The 19,302-nt window shown below is 36.7% G+C and overlaps 1 protein-coding gene across 1 annotated transcript in view; it reads left to right on the top strand.

Annotated features, from left to right (window-relative positions):
- Positions 1-1,838: 1,838 nt before the first annotated feature.
- The window catches only part of Calpc (calpain C), a 66,963-nt gene continuing 49,499 nt past the window's right edge, over positions 1,839-19,302 (top strand). Inside the window, exon 1 of the mRNA XM_076793335.1 lies at positions 1,839-2,347. Coding sequence (XP_076649450.1) covers positions 2,339-2,347 — 9 coding nt within the window. The 5' untranslated portion in view covers positions 1,839-2,338. The remainder of the gene's footprint in view (positions 2,348-19,302) is intronic.

Genomic DNA, 19,302 nt, shown 5'->3' with positions numbered 1-19,302 from the left:
CACAATATCCTATTACTGTACCGAACCAACACCAGATAGCACCACTATGTAGATTCATGTTGTAAAGCATGTTTAAGGTATAACATTTGACCATCTATGCCTTCCTTACCCATATCTATTGTATTTCAGAGGAAGAGAATATGTTAGCATCTTGTTAGTTTCTATTATTTTTAAACTACAACACTTATAGACATTGTTGTTGGTCGTAGGTATCTTCTCCTATTTTACATCCTCACAATATTGCATTTTATAATGACCTGTTTTTCTCTGGTTTGACTTCTCTCTGCCATCCATGTCATTAGGAAGTATATAATAAATGTTACAAGCATTTATACGTACGATGAACGTAACAAGTAACAAAACTATAAAGATTATTTTACTAATGTATTGCAACGTTCTATAAAAATTGTAAATCATAATGACAATTATTTGATGATATGTTTCTAAGAGAGATCAGCTGTTGGTTGACGGGGAACTCTTTCTGGCATAACGCCGGAAAGAACATTTCGAGAAAAGTCAACGTGTATGGGCTTTCACCAGAACAACCTGTGGCTCCAGGCTACGAAACACGTTTTCTCTTCTTTCAGTTACAGTTCGCTTTTGCTTTCTTTTTCCAACGTTGTCTTCTGATCGCTCCCGTTTTTCGGTACTTCTTACAACCACATTCTTTTCTTTTCTATATATCCTTTTCACCTTCTTATAACAACAAGTTGTCTACATTGTCTCTAGAAACTAATTAAAGATGAACAATCAATTAATCATGAACATTATTTAATCCTCCAGGGATGATGGAGTATTTGTAAAATGGGACAAATAAACAATAAATTCATTGTGAACAAATATAAAATTATTTTAATTAACCCATTAAATTCCAGGCAAGGGAATCAGCTGATTTTTGCATATATTATACAATTAATTCTTATTTTTATAGAAGTGTACAGAAAAGCATACAAATGCTGCCAAAACATTCGACTTTCTGGCATTTTGCAGATCCTAAGCAACTTCGTTACACTAAATACAATAACGCCAAAATTCATTTATAAATCTGAACAAATAGTTTTGTCTTCCATTTACGGGACACTTGGCACTCAAAGCGAATTTCTTTTCCCCATGACGAGTGCACTCGTCAATAATACTAGAACTATCGAAACAGTCGGAACGACTGGTCACTAGTTTTTTCTTTCACAATTACCGAAATTATAAAAGTGTTTTCATCTGACATTTTCGAAAGAACTCTTTCATTAAAACACGTATTACGATACAACTTGTATGAAGTCTGAATAGACGCAATCATATCATTGTTACAAAACAATATACATATACCAGTCGCATTTATTGCTCAGTAGTTCTAGTGTTAAACAAAATATATACTTATAGACCCGGTTACTCGTTCGTTTTTACTTTACTCTTATTTTGTCTTTACTCTATTTTGTCAATGATAATTTGGAAAAAGTTAAATTTTAATGTAGACGTCGATAGTATGAAATTTGTATTTATTTCCTCACAACTTTTACTTTCAAAAAAGAAAAAAGAAAAAAGAAAATAAGAAGAATATATCTATGTCGCAATACACTATCCACCATTTCTAATTATTTTGTGACGTCAGCTGTGGACACCAGTACTCCGTTTATCTTGAAACACTGCGTTCTTATGCATATCCTATATCTATTATACATGTATTTGTCTAATTGTAAGATATGGAAACACAAAGAAACGAAGGGCGCCCTATCTTTTTTGTCCGTGGCTGTAGGACAAAGCCGGACGCGCGCGATTCAAACGTTGCGGAGCGAGGGAGAAGGGAGAGAAAAGAGAGAGGACGGTCGTCAGTAACTCGGCGACCAGAGAAAGAGATGGAAGGCCAGCAAGGATGGTGGTGATCGGGTCTGGATCCGCGACTGGCAGTTCACGGCTGGTAGTCAGCGCGCAGTCAGTCAGTCATTCAGTCAGTCAGTCGGTTGTAGTCATCCGCGGTGGTAAAAGTTTTTCTCTGATATCACATCATGTTCCTGTCGCGCGTCACCGTTCGCACGAGAATTTCACTTGACTGATGTCGTTTGACCCGATCGACTCTATATTCCCGACACACCGTATATAGGTTTTCCACGATTTTTCCGCGTCGACTCGGTTGAGAACCCTGCCGGAGGAGACAGGGTTGATCGTCGAAAGTGTGAGTGCCGCTTACAGTCAGTGTTTGTGCATGCAAACGAACCGATCCTTTCTTCTGAGAAGTGATAAAGTGAGAGGACCTAAGCGCGACCTTCAGGAGGATCTCTCGAGGAGGACCTCCGCGAAGAGAGGTGTCTCTGCCTGGATTAAAGCGACGTAAACGCAACTGCGGATGGTTAACGTGAGTACACGATATATGCCGCATCGTTGTCATTGGCTACTATGGCAATTGTCCGAGACAGCCGAGACCCCGGAGTTCAAACACGTTCACCACCGAATAATCGTCCCCCAAAAATTACAGGAGATCGAGTGATTCTGACGTTGTAATCAAAACTGCAGAATTGAACGCACGAACACACGCACGCAGCTGTTTATAATTACAAATTTATACATACAGTCACCCACAGTGATGTTTGAACATTTTCAAAAGGACTATGACGTTTTTAATATCGGTGGGAATATTATTATTAAACAACGGATCTGTATACATTTATTATGAAAATTAATACGTGCAATTTAACCCTTTGCACTCGAAGCTATTTTAACTCCAAAACGAAGCATTTCTTCCGACCTAGAATATTTCCTTTCTATATATTTTTTTTTTCATGTTATACATACAAAAATGGTGCAATTTACTCGTACAATACTGAAGTGTTTAGTAATTTATTGAATACAAACAAATTTAATAACGTAAAAAATGTTTTGAATAATGACACATCAATGGTTAGTGGCGCCTTACAGTCGCCATTCGAGTGCTAAGGGTTAAGACAGGAAAAACATATTATAAGAATTTGGCAATACGATTACCGTAAATGAAGTTGAATAATTATATTGATACAAAAAAAAAACAAGTTCTTCGAAAAGAACTTTCGACTACATTACTTCTAATTACACATTTATTCGCTTTCACAATTATGACAAACATATAAATCATGCTGTTTAGTGTCCTCTTTGTGCACTCAATCGTTATAGTTAATGCACGTCACCCATTTTTCATTTGGCGTGATGGGACTATATGAATCAAGGCAAACAAGGCAATAATACTCCTTGTATTTTTCTTTACTTTTAATTGCGTATTTGTATTGTTAACACGTGGACAGTTCAATTATAATTTTGCATAATACGTTCAAAATTCGCGATAGCAACTATAGATATAGCATTTAAGATATTATGAAATATAACTGCACATACAATTATTCAAAAAATAAAAATCCAAAGCGATTATACGATTATTTAACAAAAAGTCTAGACTACATTTTAAGCTCAAGTTAAGAATTAGCACTCTAATAATAATAAGTCAATAAGGGATGAAATATTGCTTTAAAGTTGTAGAAACTTTAAGTTGAACTCGATCTGTAACTGATCAGTTGTAAACAAAAATATTTAGTTTAGGATAAGGGACCCAATTATTGTGGGGTACCAATTACTGTGACTATATTAATTGTACACATTTTTAAAGCATAATTAGTATAGGCACAGTAATTGGCAGCCCACAATAATTGGGTCCCTTACCCTATGCTTTTTTTACTAGAAAGACAATACTCAACATAATCGAAGTATTAACTTTTTTAAAAAACTCTAAAAATGTAGTATTTTTATTATTTACTCTTGATATTCGCAATTGAGCCTCCTGCAGCTCCACACATAATTTTACTCATAGCGGTAAAAAAAACGTTCAAGACATAAAAATTTTTTACTCCATTCGCATTTAATTATCGTAGCATCGTGCGTCACCGCAATCATTGCATGTCGACATTGCATGTTGATAAAATATGCTTTTTGATTGTACTGAATCCACTATACCCTAGTGTTACATTTCCATCTAAAAAAAAAATTAAATATAATTATCAATTAAATTTAAATTCAATCTATTTGTGTTTCAAATAATGACTTGAGAAAGTATTAAAGACGATGGAAACGTTAGATACAGCTCATTTCAATCTTTGTTTTATTTAGAACTTGATAGAAACTTTAATGGGGGGGGGGGGTTGTTTCTTATTAAAAATCTTAACTCAAGATTTTGCATAGCTTAAGTAAAGTATTCAGCACCTGCATTGCACTTTTTGTTTGCACTTATTTACTATGAAAGATTCACAATGACTTTATGTTTATAATAACAAATAGCCCATGCCCTTTAGAAAAATCAATAGCTATAATAAGTTTCCAATTTTCCCCAGGGTTACCAGCGTTCTCTTTTTCGAGCAGCCAGTTTAAATCGTCAGCTATTTATATTAGACTCGATAGGGAGATCAATAATTTCACAAAAGTTAAAAAATGTGTGGAAGAAAATTGGTACGTAAATATTTGAATGGGTTTAGTAACGTCTAGACTGCGGATCGTTACGCAAAATAAAAATAAAAATCATGAGCCAAATTGTCATTCTTCCTATAATAATTTCAACAAGACGGACATAATAGCTGAACAAATTCTTTTAATCCTTTTACTGTATTAAATCGCATCTACCCACTTTTTGTAATATATTCATAAAATTCGCAGTCCACTCTCATGGTGTCGTCAAAAGTACCCGCCATGGCGCAAGACTTAAAACGTTAACGTTAATCTTTTATTTCATCTTCGATTGATCTATTAGAGTGTGTACTCTATATATGCCCTAATATCTAGCCGATAAAAGTCCCCTAGAGGAGTAAGCCTCTTCGCTGTCCTTTTTCTACGTTCGGCGTGGATCAAAGAATCTCCTGGTCGATGTATGTCTCTGGTTAGACCCGTGTTTTGGACATATATCAAGTAAACACTGTACTTCCTCGTATAGACTCTTACTGACCAAACTACTTACTGATTACTACTTACTGATTTGCCCAAATTCTTGCAGTTCTTTCTTTGGTTCGTTACGTTATTCTGCAAGCGTTGTCATTAACACTAGAACGACCGGAGCAGTCAAAATCACTGCTTCCTAACTTTTTCTTTCACAATTACTGAAATTGTAAAAATGTTTTCATCGGAAATTTTTTAATGAACCTCTTCATTGAAGCACATATTACAATAAAAGCTGTATGAAGTCTGAACGGGCACAGTCTTGTCACTGTTACAAAGCAATATACGCCAGTCGCATTTATTGCTCGGTCGTTCCAGTGTTAAGAAAGCATAATAAATGCAACGTAGAAGTAAGTCTTAGCCGCGTATTAGTCTTTCACCGGGCGGGATAAGCTAGCGTCGGTACCCTAGTTTCTGCAAAATGATCCATAAAAATATGGACTGAAAAATCCGCGACCTGGTGTACAACAGCACGGTTTTCCCGCCAGGCGAGGTGTTGTCGGGCCCGCGAATCAGCATGTTATACAAGGTACATATACCTGGACCAGGTCGTCCAGTTTTTCGTCGAGTTCCTTCGTTTACTTTGACTTTAACTAGAAAGTTGTAGATTCGATTAGCTATGGCTCACTCGCGCTGCTCTGCATCCGATTTCGACCCGGTGCAACAAAGGCAGATAGGGGAGGGGGGGGGGGAGGGAGCCAGGAGAAAGTAGTCGGGCGAATACTTATGAAATCGTTCGCGCCATTTCCTAGCCCGTGAAAGAAACGACAGACTCGAAACGAGATACTCGAGAAATTCCGTTAAGCACAGTCCATCGTGGAACGTTTGACGATTGGAAATAACTAATGGCTACATTAACCGCCGAACGGTTTCCTGGTCTGCGAACTCGTTTCGAACGACCGCCATGCCACGGGAGAAGCCGGCGAAATCTTCACAAAGCGAATCCATTCGCCGCGCTTCGTCCGTCGATAAATATTAGGCTGGCAAAACTTTTCTCTATCTCAACTTCTCATTACACAAAAAGAAAGAATCGGCCTGAGTAACTGTCCTTAAGTATAATCTATGGGCATTGTGACTACCGTCCGACAAAGCTTACTGCCGCGTTTCATTTATCTTGACCATCGTGAACAAGTGCCAGGCAGGATATTAACCCTTTTTGCACGAATCTGCACTAAATAAAAGGCGTGAAGCCTCGTGTAATCGAAAGTCGTCTCTCTCTCTCTCTCTCTCTCGGTCGCTGATCAAGCGTACACACGTGACGGAATCGTTCTGCGGATTGATAGGAATAACGGTGTGCTAGTTAACCAACTAAATCTGTTGTAAATAATCGGCAGTAATTTGTTAACGCTAGTACTACCATACCAGTGAAAATGACTGGTCCCCAATTTTTTGAACGAACTTCTTTATTAAAGCACATGTTGGAATAAAATTGGTCTGAGGTTTGAGTAGATGTAGTATTGTAATTGTTATACAACTAGACGGAGGACAAAAATGGAGAGGTAAAATTTAGAATAGTAGACAGTTGAGAAGAATATTATTTTCACTATAATTACGCGATTAGTGAGAGAAATCAATTTTCACTTGAATCTTGCAGTTGATGCACAATTTTTTTATTTTGCATAAAAATCCGCAGTACAATTCTAACTTTGTTGAGTAAAAATTGGATAACAATCTTCGTTCTTTTTCTTCTAAAATGCTTTTGTACTAGGAAACAATTTGAAACTTTCAAAAAGACAAGTGCAAATGTAACACCGAAATTAAAATAGCTTTAAAAGGATTAATGTTATTTACAAGTACCACGATCATTTCTTATAAACGATTTAAAACGTGCATCAATTGGTGCACAGAATGTACAGTGTCGTTGAAAGAAGTAGGTGACCCTTAAATCGTTGAACACCATGTAATTATACTGAATCGACATTTTTTCTATCGTATTGACGCTATTGACCCAGATGTTTGGAACACCTTGTGCAAGAACAGTTCGGTCGAAATTTTTTGTTCGGTTTTTTAAAACTTTTTATCCGTTCCAGCGTACGAGCGAACAAAAGATTCAACAAACCTGCCAAGATTTCCCGTGATGGTGAATCGTAGTAGGTCATTATGGAATTTCTAGCGAGGCGCGGCGTTGCTATGTGACTAGAATGATTTCTTTGCGTGAAAGTCACCCTGGAATGGTACACCGAATCTAGCTAGTGAAATGGAAACTATTTGATCCGGACGGAATGTGAACCCGCGCGAGACAACGCGCGATACGGAAGTGGTAAATGCACGGTCGCATTACACGAGCACACCTGTTCACAATGAATAAATCTTCCAATTGCTTTTTACGCATTACCGGATCCTCCCGATGCACGCTCGATCCAAAAAGTATTCAAACTACATTTCCGATTCTCGAGGTAGATTGTCGATATTTAAAATGCGATAATTTCGTAAAAAGAAATAGTACAAGTTTTTCTTATGAAACTTTTACCAAAAGTTGTTGACATAAAAATACATCCGTATTAGTGACATTTTTCTGATTAAAATGACTCCAAACACGACACAATTTTTGTCACATTTACTCGTGAAACACGTAGTCGGATAATGGAGAATGCATCAGTTCGGATAATCGAGGCCCTGCTAAATCGTCAATTAGACGAGGAAAATGTGCTACAAAATGGACTCACTTTAATCAGAAAAATGTCACAAACATGTTGGTAAAAGTTTCATAAATGAATAATTAAAAACAAAAACGTTTGGTCATTGTATTATTATTGTTCCGTGGATATATATATATAATCCTGAAGGAGTACACTACAAAAATACTTTTATCACGAAAACTAAATATATCTATTAAACATGAATATAATTCGTATATTTATTACTTACATTAGAATATGGAATGCCAGGCAGAAGAATGTAGCTTTGTTTTTACTTCGGGCTTCGATCTCCCGAAAATCCAACGTTTTATTTGATCTGACAATATTTAACAAAATACTTAAATCCCGTTTACGTGGATATATTTACTTAGATCTGCAAACATTTACGTATCGCCTTCGAGGTGTACTTAACAGAGACGGTCCATTTTCGAGTGAAAGGCACGAGACACGTGTATTCTGTGGGAGAACAAATAAGATAATGTGTACAAAGGCACTGATATAGAACTATAATTTACTTGTACCATGATGCACAATGTTGAAAAGCGTGTTCGTACGTCGTCCCACGTTGCTGGAACGAGCATATTTAAGACAGGTGGAGCTAAGAAATGCTGCACATTCTTGCGCTACTCTTACACACTTTTTCGCAGCAATGCAACTAATTGTACGTTGAACAATCGTACTTTTCTTAAATCTTGTATTTTCACTACTTAATGTAGTTTTCCGTTCTTTGTAAGGAAGTGTTGAATCGACTGCTGTTTAAACATATGTTACTTCTACACTTAACAATTTATTCGCCACGTGTCATCTGAGTAATATCATTTTTATTTGCGGTTAAGGGTCAATTTGCAAGGAAACTTGACTTTAAAGCGCTACAACTACAAAAACCAGATAGCTTACATTGTGAAATTGAAATACAAAGGAATACAGTGGAATCTCGATTATCCGAATTAAATATGGCAACGAATATTAGAACAGTCACTCAGTTATAATGTTGATTCAATTTTTATTAATTTGTACAATAAATAGTGTTGCATTGCGTCGCCTTAGATTGTTTGTATCTGAAGCATGATTTTGAAGATGTAGTTTCAAAAATATCTTAAAATTTATAAACTATACTGGATAACCGATTCGAAACGAATTTAATTGAATCGCTTTAAAGTTTGCTCGCTTTCAAGCTCGTCTCAGCTAAGTGGGACACTTTGGTATTCATCCGACAGGTACTGAAGTTTATGTGATCGGACTGTAGTTCATCCTAAACTCATTTAAACACGAACGTTTCATTTCCGCTACTTCGGTTCCCACAATTGTTGCACAATTCACCGAATTTGCATTCGCTGGCTAACGTTTAGAACGCTTACGTAACGGCTTGGTAGCTGAATTTGACAAAAGAAGCATCGCGGCGTTACAGTGTTATTTATACGTATAAATAACTCTAGAGCGTTGCACGCGTATGCATTTAGATCTTAATTAGCACGTAACCATGATAAATCATTTTGCGAATAAATTGCAAACTAAGTCTCTACGTCCCTCGACGTTTCATTCATTTCCGCGGCAATCCATGCGCGTTCTTACGCACATCGCGCTTCAATCGGGTTAAAGGACTGGAAACACGTTCCAGGCGGCTGTTACAGACGCTCCTGCAGAGATCTTTTTCCAGTAATTAATAATTTAAAATTCACAGTAGTCAAACGCAACATCCGTTGGTCGATAACTCACTCCATTTCGTAGGGAACGAACACTTCTATTTTGCTAAAACATTGTTTAAGGAACGGAAAAACTAAAATGCTTTTCAATATCCACTACGATTCGAAAATAGATAACTAGATTGCGGATCTTCATGCAAAATAAAAGTTATCAGGATCGATCGTGGGAAACGGGAGTTAAATAAAAATTCACTCGATCGCTTAATAATTTTTTAAAATTGTATTATATACAAATTAAATTATGTACTATATTATGTTATATTATACTATACAAAATATAATATAGTAGAGTTAAATAAAAATGCACTCCATCGCTTAATAATTTTTTTAAATTGTATTATACATAAATTAAATTATGTACTATATTATATTATACAAAATATAATATAGTAGAGTTAAATAAAAATGCACTCCATCGCTTAATAATTTTTTTAAACTGTATTATACATAAATTAAATTATGTACTATATTATATTATACAAAATATAATATAGTAGAGTTAAATAAAAATTCACTCCATCGCTTAATAATTTTTTAAAATTGTATTATATATAAATTAAATTGTGTACTATATTATGTTATATTATAGTATACAAAATTATATAAGAACGAAGAGGGGGAGCCAATCCGAGAAAGGCAAGGCAATATAATGAATAAGATAATAAAATACAAGAAGTTCAGCATCTAAATCCAATTTCCACCGAAGCAACGTAGCAGAGTTAATTAACCCTAATGAAACAGGAGGTGCACAGGAATTTGTTTCCTCCTTTAAAAAATTGAATAAGATACAAATAACTTAACAGCAGCCATAAGGTTCGTCTGAAATGATAAATAAACATAATCTGCAGCCAGGAACCGAACATAATTTTCCGGTAGACTCGACGAATATCCATAATCTGCTCGAACGACTGCAGACTAGCCGTGGTTACATAACTGGTAAATATAGTGTTCGCAAAAAGGGGGATCTATTCCATCGAAAGTGATCATCGCATTCTTCAAAATCCTTCCGTCCGTTCTCCGAGAGGTTCGGTTTCATAAGTTCGAGCCCGCATACGATAACACACTCTGACAGTGTGGGCGTTCTGAAAAGACAATATACATGGCCCTGAAGCGTTTTTTACTTTCTCTAGCGACACCCACGCCCGTGGCATCGAATCTTTTATGGCAGGTTCGTCTACGGGGCCGCACCGGTGTGTAACTGTACGCAGTATTCGCGAGCTCATCCAGCATTCTATTATGTCAGGTCAGTCTCGTTCTTCCTCGGCCGATGATGCTTTTGTCTGCGAGAAGAAAAGGCCCCGTATACGTGTATCGATCCCTCGCTGCATCGGTTGATCCTCATTAACCCCTTGCGGACGAGTGTCACTCCTACAGTGGATCCTAAAAGTATTCCAACACTAGATGTCCCATGCTCGAAAAACTGTTCATATTTGAACTGTGATAATTTCGTTAAAAATATATTACAGTAATATACCTGAACTCGTTTTAAAGCTCGAAACCATTTTTGTCCAAGATATTTCTGCATAATACAGCGACTGGGAAACTAAATATAGTACACCTTGAAACGTCTGAGAACATTTTGAAAACATTTTTTTGGGAATGCTTTCAACTTGATCTGCGATTTTTTCTAGACGATTTGTTTCTCATTTTTGTGTTTTGAAACAGCCAAAAAAAGAATCGCGAATCAACTTTTAAGCCGTTGTTGTAAAGACAAAGATTCCAACCTCAAATCTGTAATAGATTCGTTCAGAAAAAAAAGTTTCGATGCGTTTACAGACGATCAATTTGTAGCACTATCGACAAAAAACGTGTTCTCAGTTTTTCACCTTCTATATTATAGATGAATATCCTAGAAAAAAGTGGATGATGATCGGCGGAAGCAGAGGCTTCGAGCTTTAAAATGAGCCGAAATTTATTATTGTACTATTCTTTTTAGCGAAACGATCATAGTTCAAATATTGACAATTTTTCTTCTTTTTTTTGAAGAATCTTAGTGTCCCAAATATTTTTTGGATCCACCGTATTTAAAATCTATCGGGAAATTGAACGAAAGACTTTCTCGTCGGCGAACGGTTAATCTGAGAAATACAGTTTCGGTACACCTTTTGGCCGAAGTAAATCATCCTCGTAATAACATTTATGATATTCGTTCCATAAATAATAATTATGGTATCCATTTTGCATTATCACAGCATCAACAAGGTTGCTGCCTCGAACACAACTGCTGCTTCAACAATTAGTTTGTTGAAGTTTGAGCGCGTCCTGAATAATGTATAACGATTTGAATCTAGGAAAAGTATATTCAATTATCAAGTAGTGTATATTTTTGGTCTGAATAATTTATATACTACTATGTATGTAGTTATATTGTTCATGAATAAGGGAAAATGAGCAACGGAACTAAATCGCGGACTCGATTCGATAGCATCGGACATAAAACGGAGGAACCTGTTTGAGGAATTAAAATTCAGCACAATACGTTTAAAAGTTTATTGACCGGTTGATACAATCATCGTATCAAACTAATTATAATATTTCAATTGTGGCTGTCTTGGTAGCTTACATTTCATTCGAAGGTTTGTTAAGTCGGATATTACTCGTTAAATGTTTCATAAACTTTTCTTGTTTCGTTCAGTTAAGACTTTTAAAGTCGCTTGATAATTCAGGGCATGGAAATATAAACGAAATATATAGTTACACTTTCTAAACGTTGATGGTATAGTTAAACTCTTTATATTAACATTTTTAAATAGTTAATATTCTTAATATTCATAATATTCTTTTCTAGGTTTCTATGCTGTCTCTTAAAAGTGAGAAAGTATTCGCAACATTTTTCTCATATTTTTTAAACTTTTATCAAAACTGATAAATGATAATTCTCTGGTTATAATTATTTAATAATTTCTTAATGATATATCTGATATTTTTTATTGAAACAGGTATATAGAGTAAGGGGGTCCCAATTACTGTAGACATACCAATTACTGTGCCTATACTAATTATACTTATTTTTAAAGCATAATGAATAGTAAAAAGGAGGTATTAAATTTTTTTCATTAAAATCAGTTAATAGATATGTTATATATCTCTTTTTTAATACTCATTATGCTTTAAAAATAAGTATAATTAATATAGGCACGGTAATTGGTACCCTCACAGTAATTGGGTCCCTTACTCAATATATACATATGTAGACACGAAAAAAGCTGTCTCTAACTTACTAAAATTGTTAAAGTGAAAAATAGATTTCTTTTAGAGATCCACAGTGCAGTTATAAAAATAGACTGCGGATTTACGATAAAATTAGATGTAATTTAATTACATCTGTATAATTGGATGTAGATGTAATTTAAAATAGATGGAAAATTAACGAAATTTGAGAATATATACAAATACACAATATATTATACAATATATTTTTTTTTAATTTTCAACTGAATAAAATGATTAATATACAATTTTTATTTTGCATAATAATTATAAATGACAGTAATTCTGGATGACTAAAGTCTAATTTCGTGAGCGAAAATTAATTGCAAATTACATTATCTCTGCAGATTATTGAATTGTTTCAACGAAGAAATTTGGAAGAAAATTTCATTTCTGCTTCAGAACGATTAAAATTCGCGACCTGCAATATATTAAGAGCCAGACGAACGGAGGACCAAGCAAACGCAAAGATCGCCGTAAAAATTGTTCCAGTTTCGATAATCCCACGCCGAACTGCCGGACACTCGAAAATCTAGGTCGCCGCGTGTGCACTCTGCAAATTCGCGACGCCTTCTCTCTCGCAATCGGCGGCTGCTACAATTAAGCGAAACAATTGAGACTCGACGTACTTACGCGTTGTCTTGCGACCCAGCGTCGTGGAAATCCGCTTCGAGTGATAACCGTGCCCGCTCGAATCACACGGGAAAAAAAGAAACGAGTTCGGAGAGCTTCGCGAACGGCGCTCACCTGATTCCAATGGGTCTTCGTCGTCGATATGGTCGAGGTATCACAAACTCGACCAACACGTTTCTGCCGCTGCGAGATTCTCCTGCCTCAAAACCGGGTCTTCTTCTCTCCGCGACCTCGAAACACACAAATTACGGAGGCACGAAACAACACTTGTGGAAGAGAGCCGATAGATGACCGGTCGTCCGATTTTAATTCTCGCACACCTGGTCACCGTGGACACACACTGGATCCAAGAAGCGTTTGTACATTTCTGATTCTTGAAAACTTGTCCATATTTATATCGTCATCACTTCGTAAAAACAAATAGTGCAACCATGAGCCTGGTCTCATTTTAAAATTTGAAGCCTCCGCTTTCGCAAAGCAGCATGTATTTTAAAGTATGTATTAAAGACCCATTTTTCCTAAAAAAAAATGCAACTACAAACGTCTGCTAATGTTTCCAAAAAATTTTCTCGAAGCTTCTCGCATGAAAATGAGTCCAAATTCATTGTCGTACGATCATTTTTTGCGAAATTATCACAGTTGGAATACAGCTAATTTTTCGAGAATCGAGTATGTAATGTTCAAATTCTATCTTTGTCTTTTACAAATAATGCCAAGATACAATGAATATGGTGACCTGTGTTATGAATGAACACTTAAGAGGGCAGTCTCGCGTAGACGCTGCAGAATTTAACAATCTTCATGAATCTTTTCCAGAGTGATGGTACGTCTCACGTTATACATGCGGAGAGATTCCCAATTATACTAATGGACGATGGCGTGCTCGTTTTCTACGTTGTTGCGTTGCTGTGTATAATCTTTCTCGTTGTCGTCCATACTAAATTCGCGGGATAAATGAACGCAGAAAGTCAGGAAAAGCTTCGAACGCTTCTGATCGCGCCGGAGTCCCTGTTGCTTCGTAGAATTTACGATGCATCTCGGGTTCGTTTACTCCCACGAGGCGGACGGGGATTATAAACTGAAGGTAATCTCTTGGTTCCTCGGAGATGTATTAACTCACAGGATCCACTCTCTTGCTGCGCTTGTTGCTCGAGAATTTATTTAGAGAACGAGAGGAAAAAATACGCATCCCTAGCCCAGCGAAAATTCTACTTTCCTCTCGTGTGCGCAGGGAGATGTACTAGGAGATTGAAGACTGTGGTGAAACATTTTTCTTAATAATTATCCATCAATTTCACCGAGTGCAAAGTTATACATAGTGTTCCTGATTTCTCAACATTTTTCATTTCTCGAGAAATGAGAAAGAAGACTATATTTCTCGAGATATATGTTGGGAATTATTATATATTGGGAAACTTTTACCAAACTTTTATAAAGTGTAACATTACGCTTTTGTTTTGAAATGACTTCTTAAGAAGCATAATGCGTCTAATGTAGAATCAGACAACGTACTTCTTTTCTTTTTAACAAAATCTGTAGCCGTAGAAAAATTTCTTTCATTTTGTGTGGATGTTGGCTTTATCGTATACAGAACATCCAAAAGTTGCTGAAGATTGGGTGTCCTTTTTCCAGTGGACTCAAAAATTTGGAATTCCTTTGTTAGAGTCCGGAATTTATTTTCTTCTGCCGCTAAACTCTTGACACTAAATTCTTGAAAGCTGTCTGCAATTTCTAATTCTGTTTTTCCAGTGATAGTTCCTCATTCTGAGAATCTGAAAGTTTTTCCCTATTTTCATAAGAATCATTGTTATATTTTCCAAAAAGTCTGCTTAGAATTTGTTTTGCCATTTTATACATATCTGCCTTGGATGTTAAATAACAAATGTATCTTCTGTATCTTTTTGCAGAGATTCTGGATTATGCAGATATTTTATAAGGGATACAACAATCTTGTCTCTTCTTTTAGATATTTCTTCATTAATAACAACAAGAAACTCGTTACTCAATTCAGTATTCAGTTTTTCTAAAGTTTTAAATAAGAATTTAAGAGAATTTAAGAATTTATATATTATAAAATAAATGAGATTCATAAGAATTTTCCTAGATTTAAATTTCTCGAGAAATACTGAAATTTCTCGAGAAATGAGAAATAATCAGTTATAAAATTTCTCGAGAAATTTTCGAGAAAGAATTCTCGAGAAGAAACACTAGTTATACATAACTATCCAGGCATTCTTGTTTAGGCAGTGATACTTAATACTGCTTATCTTATCGTACTTGTATTTCTAAACACGAGGACCCTTTGCCTGAGAGAACAGTCTCGTTATTTCAGTCAGTCGAAATTATTCTTCCCGGTAGCCAGCAGACTCGTATGAATAAAATTTGTACAATTTTGACTCAATAATCGACTGAGCGCGCGCTACCCGAAAATAACCAGTACAACCACCATGCTTACAGAATTGAAAGCAAAGAGTTAAAATAAATTTCTGCTCGTTCTCTTGTTCACGACTCGATCACAGCGCGAAGCCAACGCTAAGCTCCGAGTGGGAGTCAGCCGCGCTCTGATTCGCTCGTGTTTTACAAAACACAAACAGATTTTATTTTGCATAAAAATCCGCAGTCTAATTATTGTACCTTTAAACCTATTAAATCATATAAATGCTAACAAACTTGGATTTACATAGGCACGCTACAACAAAATTGAACTTTTAAACACGAATGAATAATTGTGTCATCCATAGATGAATAACGTGTCAAAATGGCACCATGAATTTTTTCTCGCATCTTAAAAGAAAGTTCGATTGTCTATCATTTGTAACGGTCATGCTCCGAAATTAGCATAAAAGTTTCCATTAAAACAGAAACAGACATCGAATTTTCCCGGCAAACTTAGCAACTAGGCTGTGAATGTTCATGCAAATTGCCGGTTTTACACGCGAGTATATAGAAATTGAAATCGCACAAGACTTTGCGTGTTTCTCTATTAAGCGTTTCATCGGGTAATTTCTGAAAAATTCGACTTGCTGAAAGCTAAAGAAACCGTTTATTGCTTCGTTAAAGCCGTTACTGAAACGTGCGAATGTATCAGGCGTTCGGGGCGCGCGCTGTAAACGGCACCGAGAGGTCGGCAGTCTATAGTTGTTAAACTTGCGAAATTTCGGAGTTGGCCGTCGGTTTCCAGTCGCGCCGGGCTGCCCCGTGCACGAGCATTACGGCTCACGTGAGAAAGCGTATATTCACGTAGACGTCAGCGAACACGTTTTCTATATTAAAGAGAGCCGTCCGTGTAACGAGCAATAAAGGTTCCCGAGTGACGAGAGCGCATGGCGAAAGTAAGGCTCGGAAAGCGAACGTTTCCCGGGGCCATTCTTCGTAAACATAACGAGGAAACGTATTCCTCTGTGAACGCTACTTAACGCCGCGTGAAGGCGCGCTCGAAAGGGGAAACGGACGCGACCGAGCCAAGGACATTTCGAGCTCTCTGGATCTCTGGATCTCGCGGCTCGATCGATCGTTAAACCGCAGTGGGAGAACGGGCCCGAAAACTCATGGCGAACCGCTAAATTGCGACGAGTCCACCGTTAACTCGTCGCCGTCGGATAATCGTTTCGCGGAGTTATGAGAATCTCTGGTGGTCAGGTTTTGCGAAACTGGGAAAAGAAACGCGACGGTAGAATGCGTTTTTCAGAAACATTCCCGTCCGTCGCACCGTGGGATATTCGACCGCAAAAGCGAAAAGTCAATTTAAAAAATCTTGCTGTCTGAGATAGTTGAATATGTTAGGGAGCATGAAATCTTTTTTGGGTTTATGAAGCAGCCGGATTCCTCGAAAGTTGGGAAATCGGCTCGCGGTAGTTTAACCCGAAATACATATAACGGTACATCCTATTTAAACTATTTAAACTCCATCAAAACATTTCTCGTTGCGAATAATAATAATGACGTAAATCAAGGTAGCAATATCTAGTGAGACAACGGGTATATAAAATTATGTTTCTTTCGATAATCAGCATGTACATATTATAAAATATCAAGATTACATTTACCGAACAATTGTTTGAATAAATAATTGTATAGGTACAGCAAATGTCCGCAAAAACATATCTTCACCATCTCAACAATTGTAAAATAAAGAATTCAAAATCCGTCATTTTGATGGATTCGGTAGTCTAGTATTAAAATGTACATTGAACTAGACAAAAGAAGCCAGTCCTTTGCGAAACCGGTTTCGAAGAAATCAATTTTTGGGAAAGTTACATAAATTTTATAGATCTAAATTCCCAGATTCTCTCGCTACTGAAGAAAGGAAAAATACATTTCTTGAAAGATTAAAGTAACAGTCTTAACACTAAACCTACAACGGTCAAAATGGCCGGTTTTATATTTTACAATTACTGAAACCGTAAGAATTTATTTATGGAAAATGGTGGAATAAATTTCCTTGTCTAAGCATTTATTATATTGAAAATTACGGATAATATGAATAGGGTTGCCATTTTTATAAGGCAATATTTATCAGGCACTGTTAACGCTTGGTAGGTTCAGTGTTAACAATGTCACTGCAAAATTGGATCAACAGTCTCTTAGATATTACTGACAGCGACTTTAGAAAACTTCATTTCAGGAATACTCATTTCTACCGGAAGTAGTTCCCGAAGGAAGCATTAGAGATTGAACGAATCACTCAAAGCCTTCAGGATCGAGAAGAATCGAATTTGCAGATTCATTGAACTCTTCTTCGATTACATCTGCGATGGCGTCCGGAGGTAAAGGAGCAGCAACCTCGAGGAACGACGTCAGAGAAACGTCTTGTCGTGGAGCTGTGGCAGCCGAAGAGAAGAAACTCGACTCGCTGAACAAGTCATCGTAAATCAGAATCTCTTCAGGATGAAATTAGTGTCAGTTAAAGGAGCCGGTCCGTTCCGTGTCGCCCACAGGTTTCGCGGTGAATTAACGATCGTTTCTCGGGAAACACGACTGCGAGTTTCGTTGCCTCATTATCCGAGGATCTTCATTAGGTTATCCGCAATCTGAGTGTGATCGATTATCGAGAGCGCTCTGAACGCTTCGCTCTCTGAAACGGTGTCTTTTCCATAGTTCAATCATAAATGACTTCCTTCTTCATCGGTTTTTATCGGTCCAAGGTGGTCAATAATTAAACCTGAACTGTACGTGAGAAACTGTATCGTTACCATTATCATTACAATTGATTTATTGCCTGATTGTAGGTTTACCCACGATACAGTTCCCTTCTGATTAATTCCGATATTATTCCCGGCGTATAAAAATGTCTACCATTTTCGGAAGCTTTAATTAAACGGTGTTTAGTGCACCATATACAGGGATCAGCGGATGAAGGTTTCTTTAAGGTCGAAGGACGCGGTCGTCCAAAGGCCGTTCCGAAGGTCTTTTAGCTATTATATCGTCGTCACATCTCGCCATTATGAATCACATGAATGTCTCCCGGTGCTTCGCAGTCGTTTCTACCCGGTTAACAATCTCCGCAAGTTTTTCCCACAGTGGTTTTTCGATGCAACCGTCAGCCGCAGCAATGACTCGTCCATAGTCGCTGAATCATCTGAGTGGCAATTCTACCAATTTACAAAGAACGGTACAAGCTTTCGTACGAATACCTAGCCAGCTTAGAACCATCGGCGAACAACGCTGTGATTATAATTATTATGCCATAATGAGCCGCTTGAAGTGGTGCATGCAAAATAAATGGTAATGATCCAGTTATTCCTACGTGGGAATGTGGAGCACTAACTCAGTGTCTCGTTTCTGGCAAATATATTATACTTAAAATATGATCGGACAAGGTAAAGCACTGTACTGAAAGAAGCTGTAAAATTGCTGCAACAATGTTGATAATTATGGTAGTGATTAATCAACCGATGCAGAAGTAATTGTTGTTGAACCATTTTTATCTTCGCTCAACATACAATTCAACTTACATGATAGCTTCTGTAGCCGAATTAATTAATCGATGCAGGAGTAAATGTTGTTAGACAACGTTTACCTGCGTTCGACAGATTTAATTTATGTGATAGCTTCTGTAATTTATGGAGATTGATTAAATGTACGTAAGTGAATTTTAATTAGCATTCACTTTTAGTGTGGAATAACATTTTTTGTATAAAGTCATAATGTTATGAGTAACTGATTTTATGCAAAGAAAA

Source organism: Halictus rubicundus, chromosome 9 (assembly GCF_050948215.1).
Source record: "Halictus rubicundus isolate RS-2024b chromosome 9, iyHalRubi1_principal, whole genome shotgun sequence".
Lineage (NCBI taxonomy): Eukaryota > Metazoa > Arthropoda > Insecta > Hymenoptera > Halictidae > Halictus > Halictus rubicundus.
Note: the sequence above shows the minus strand (reverse complement) of the source record. Positions and strands in the feature narration are given on the sequence as shown.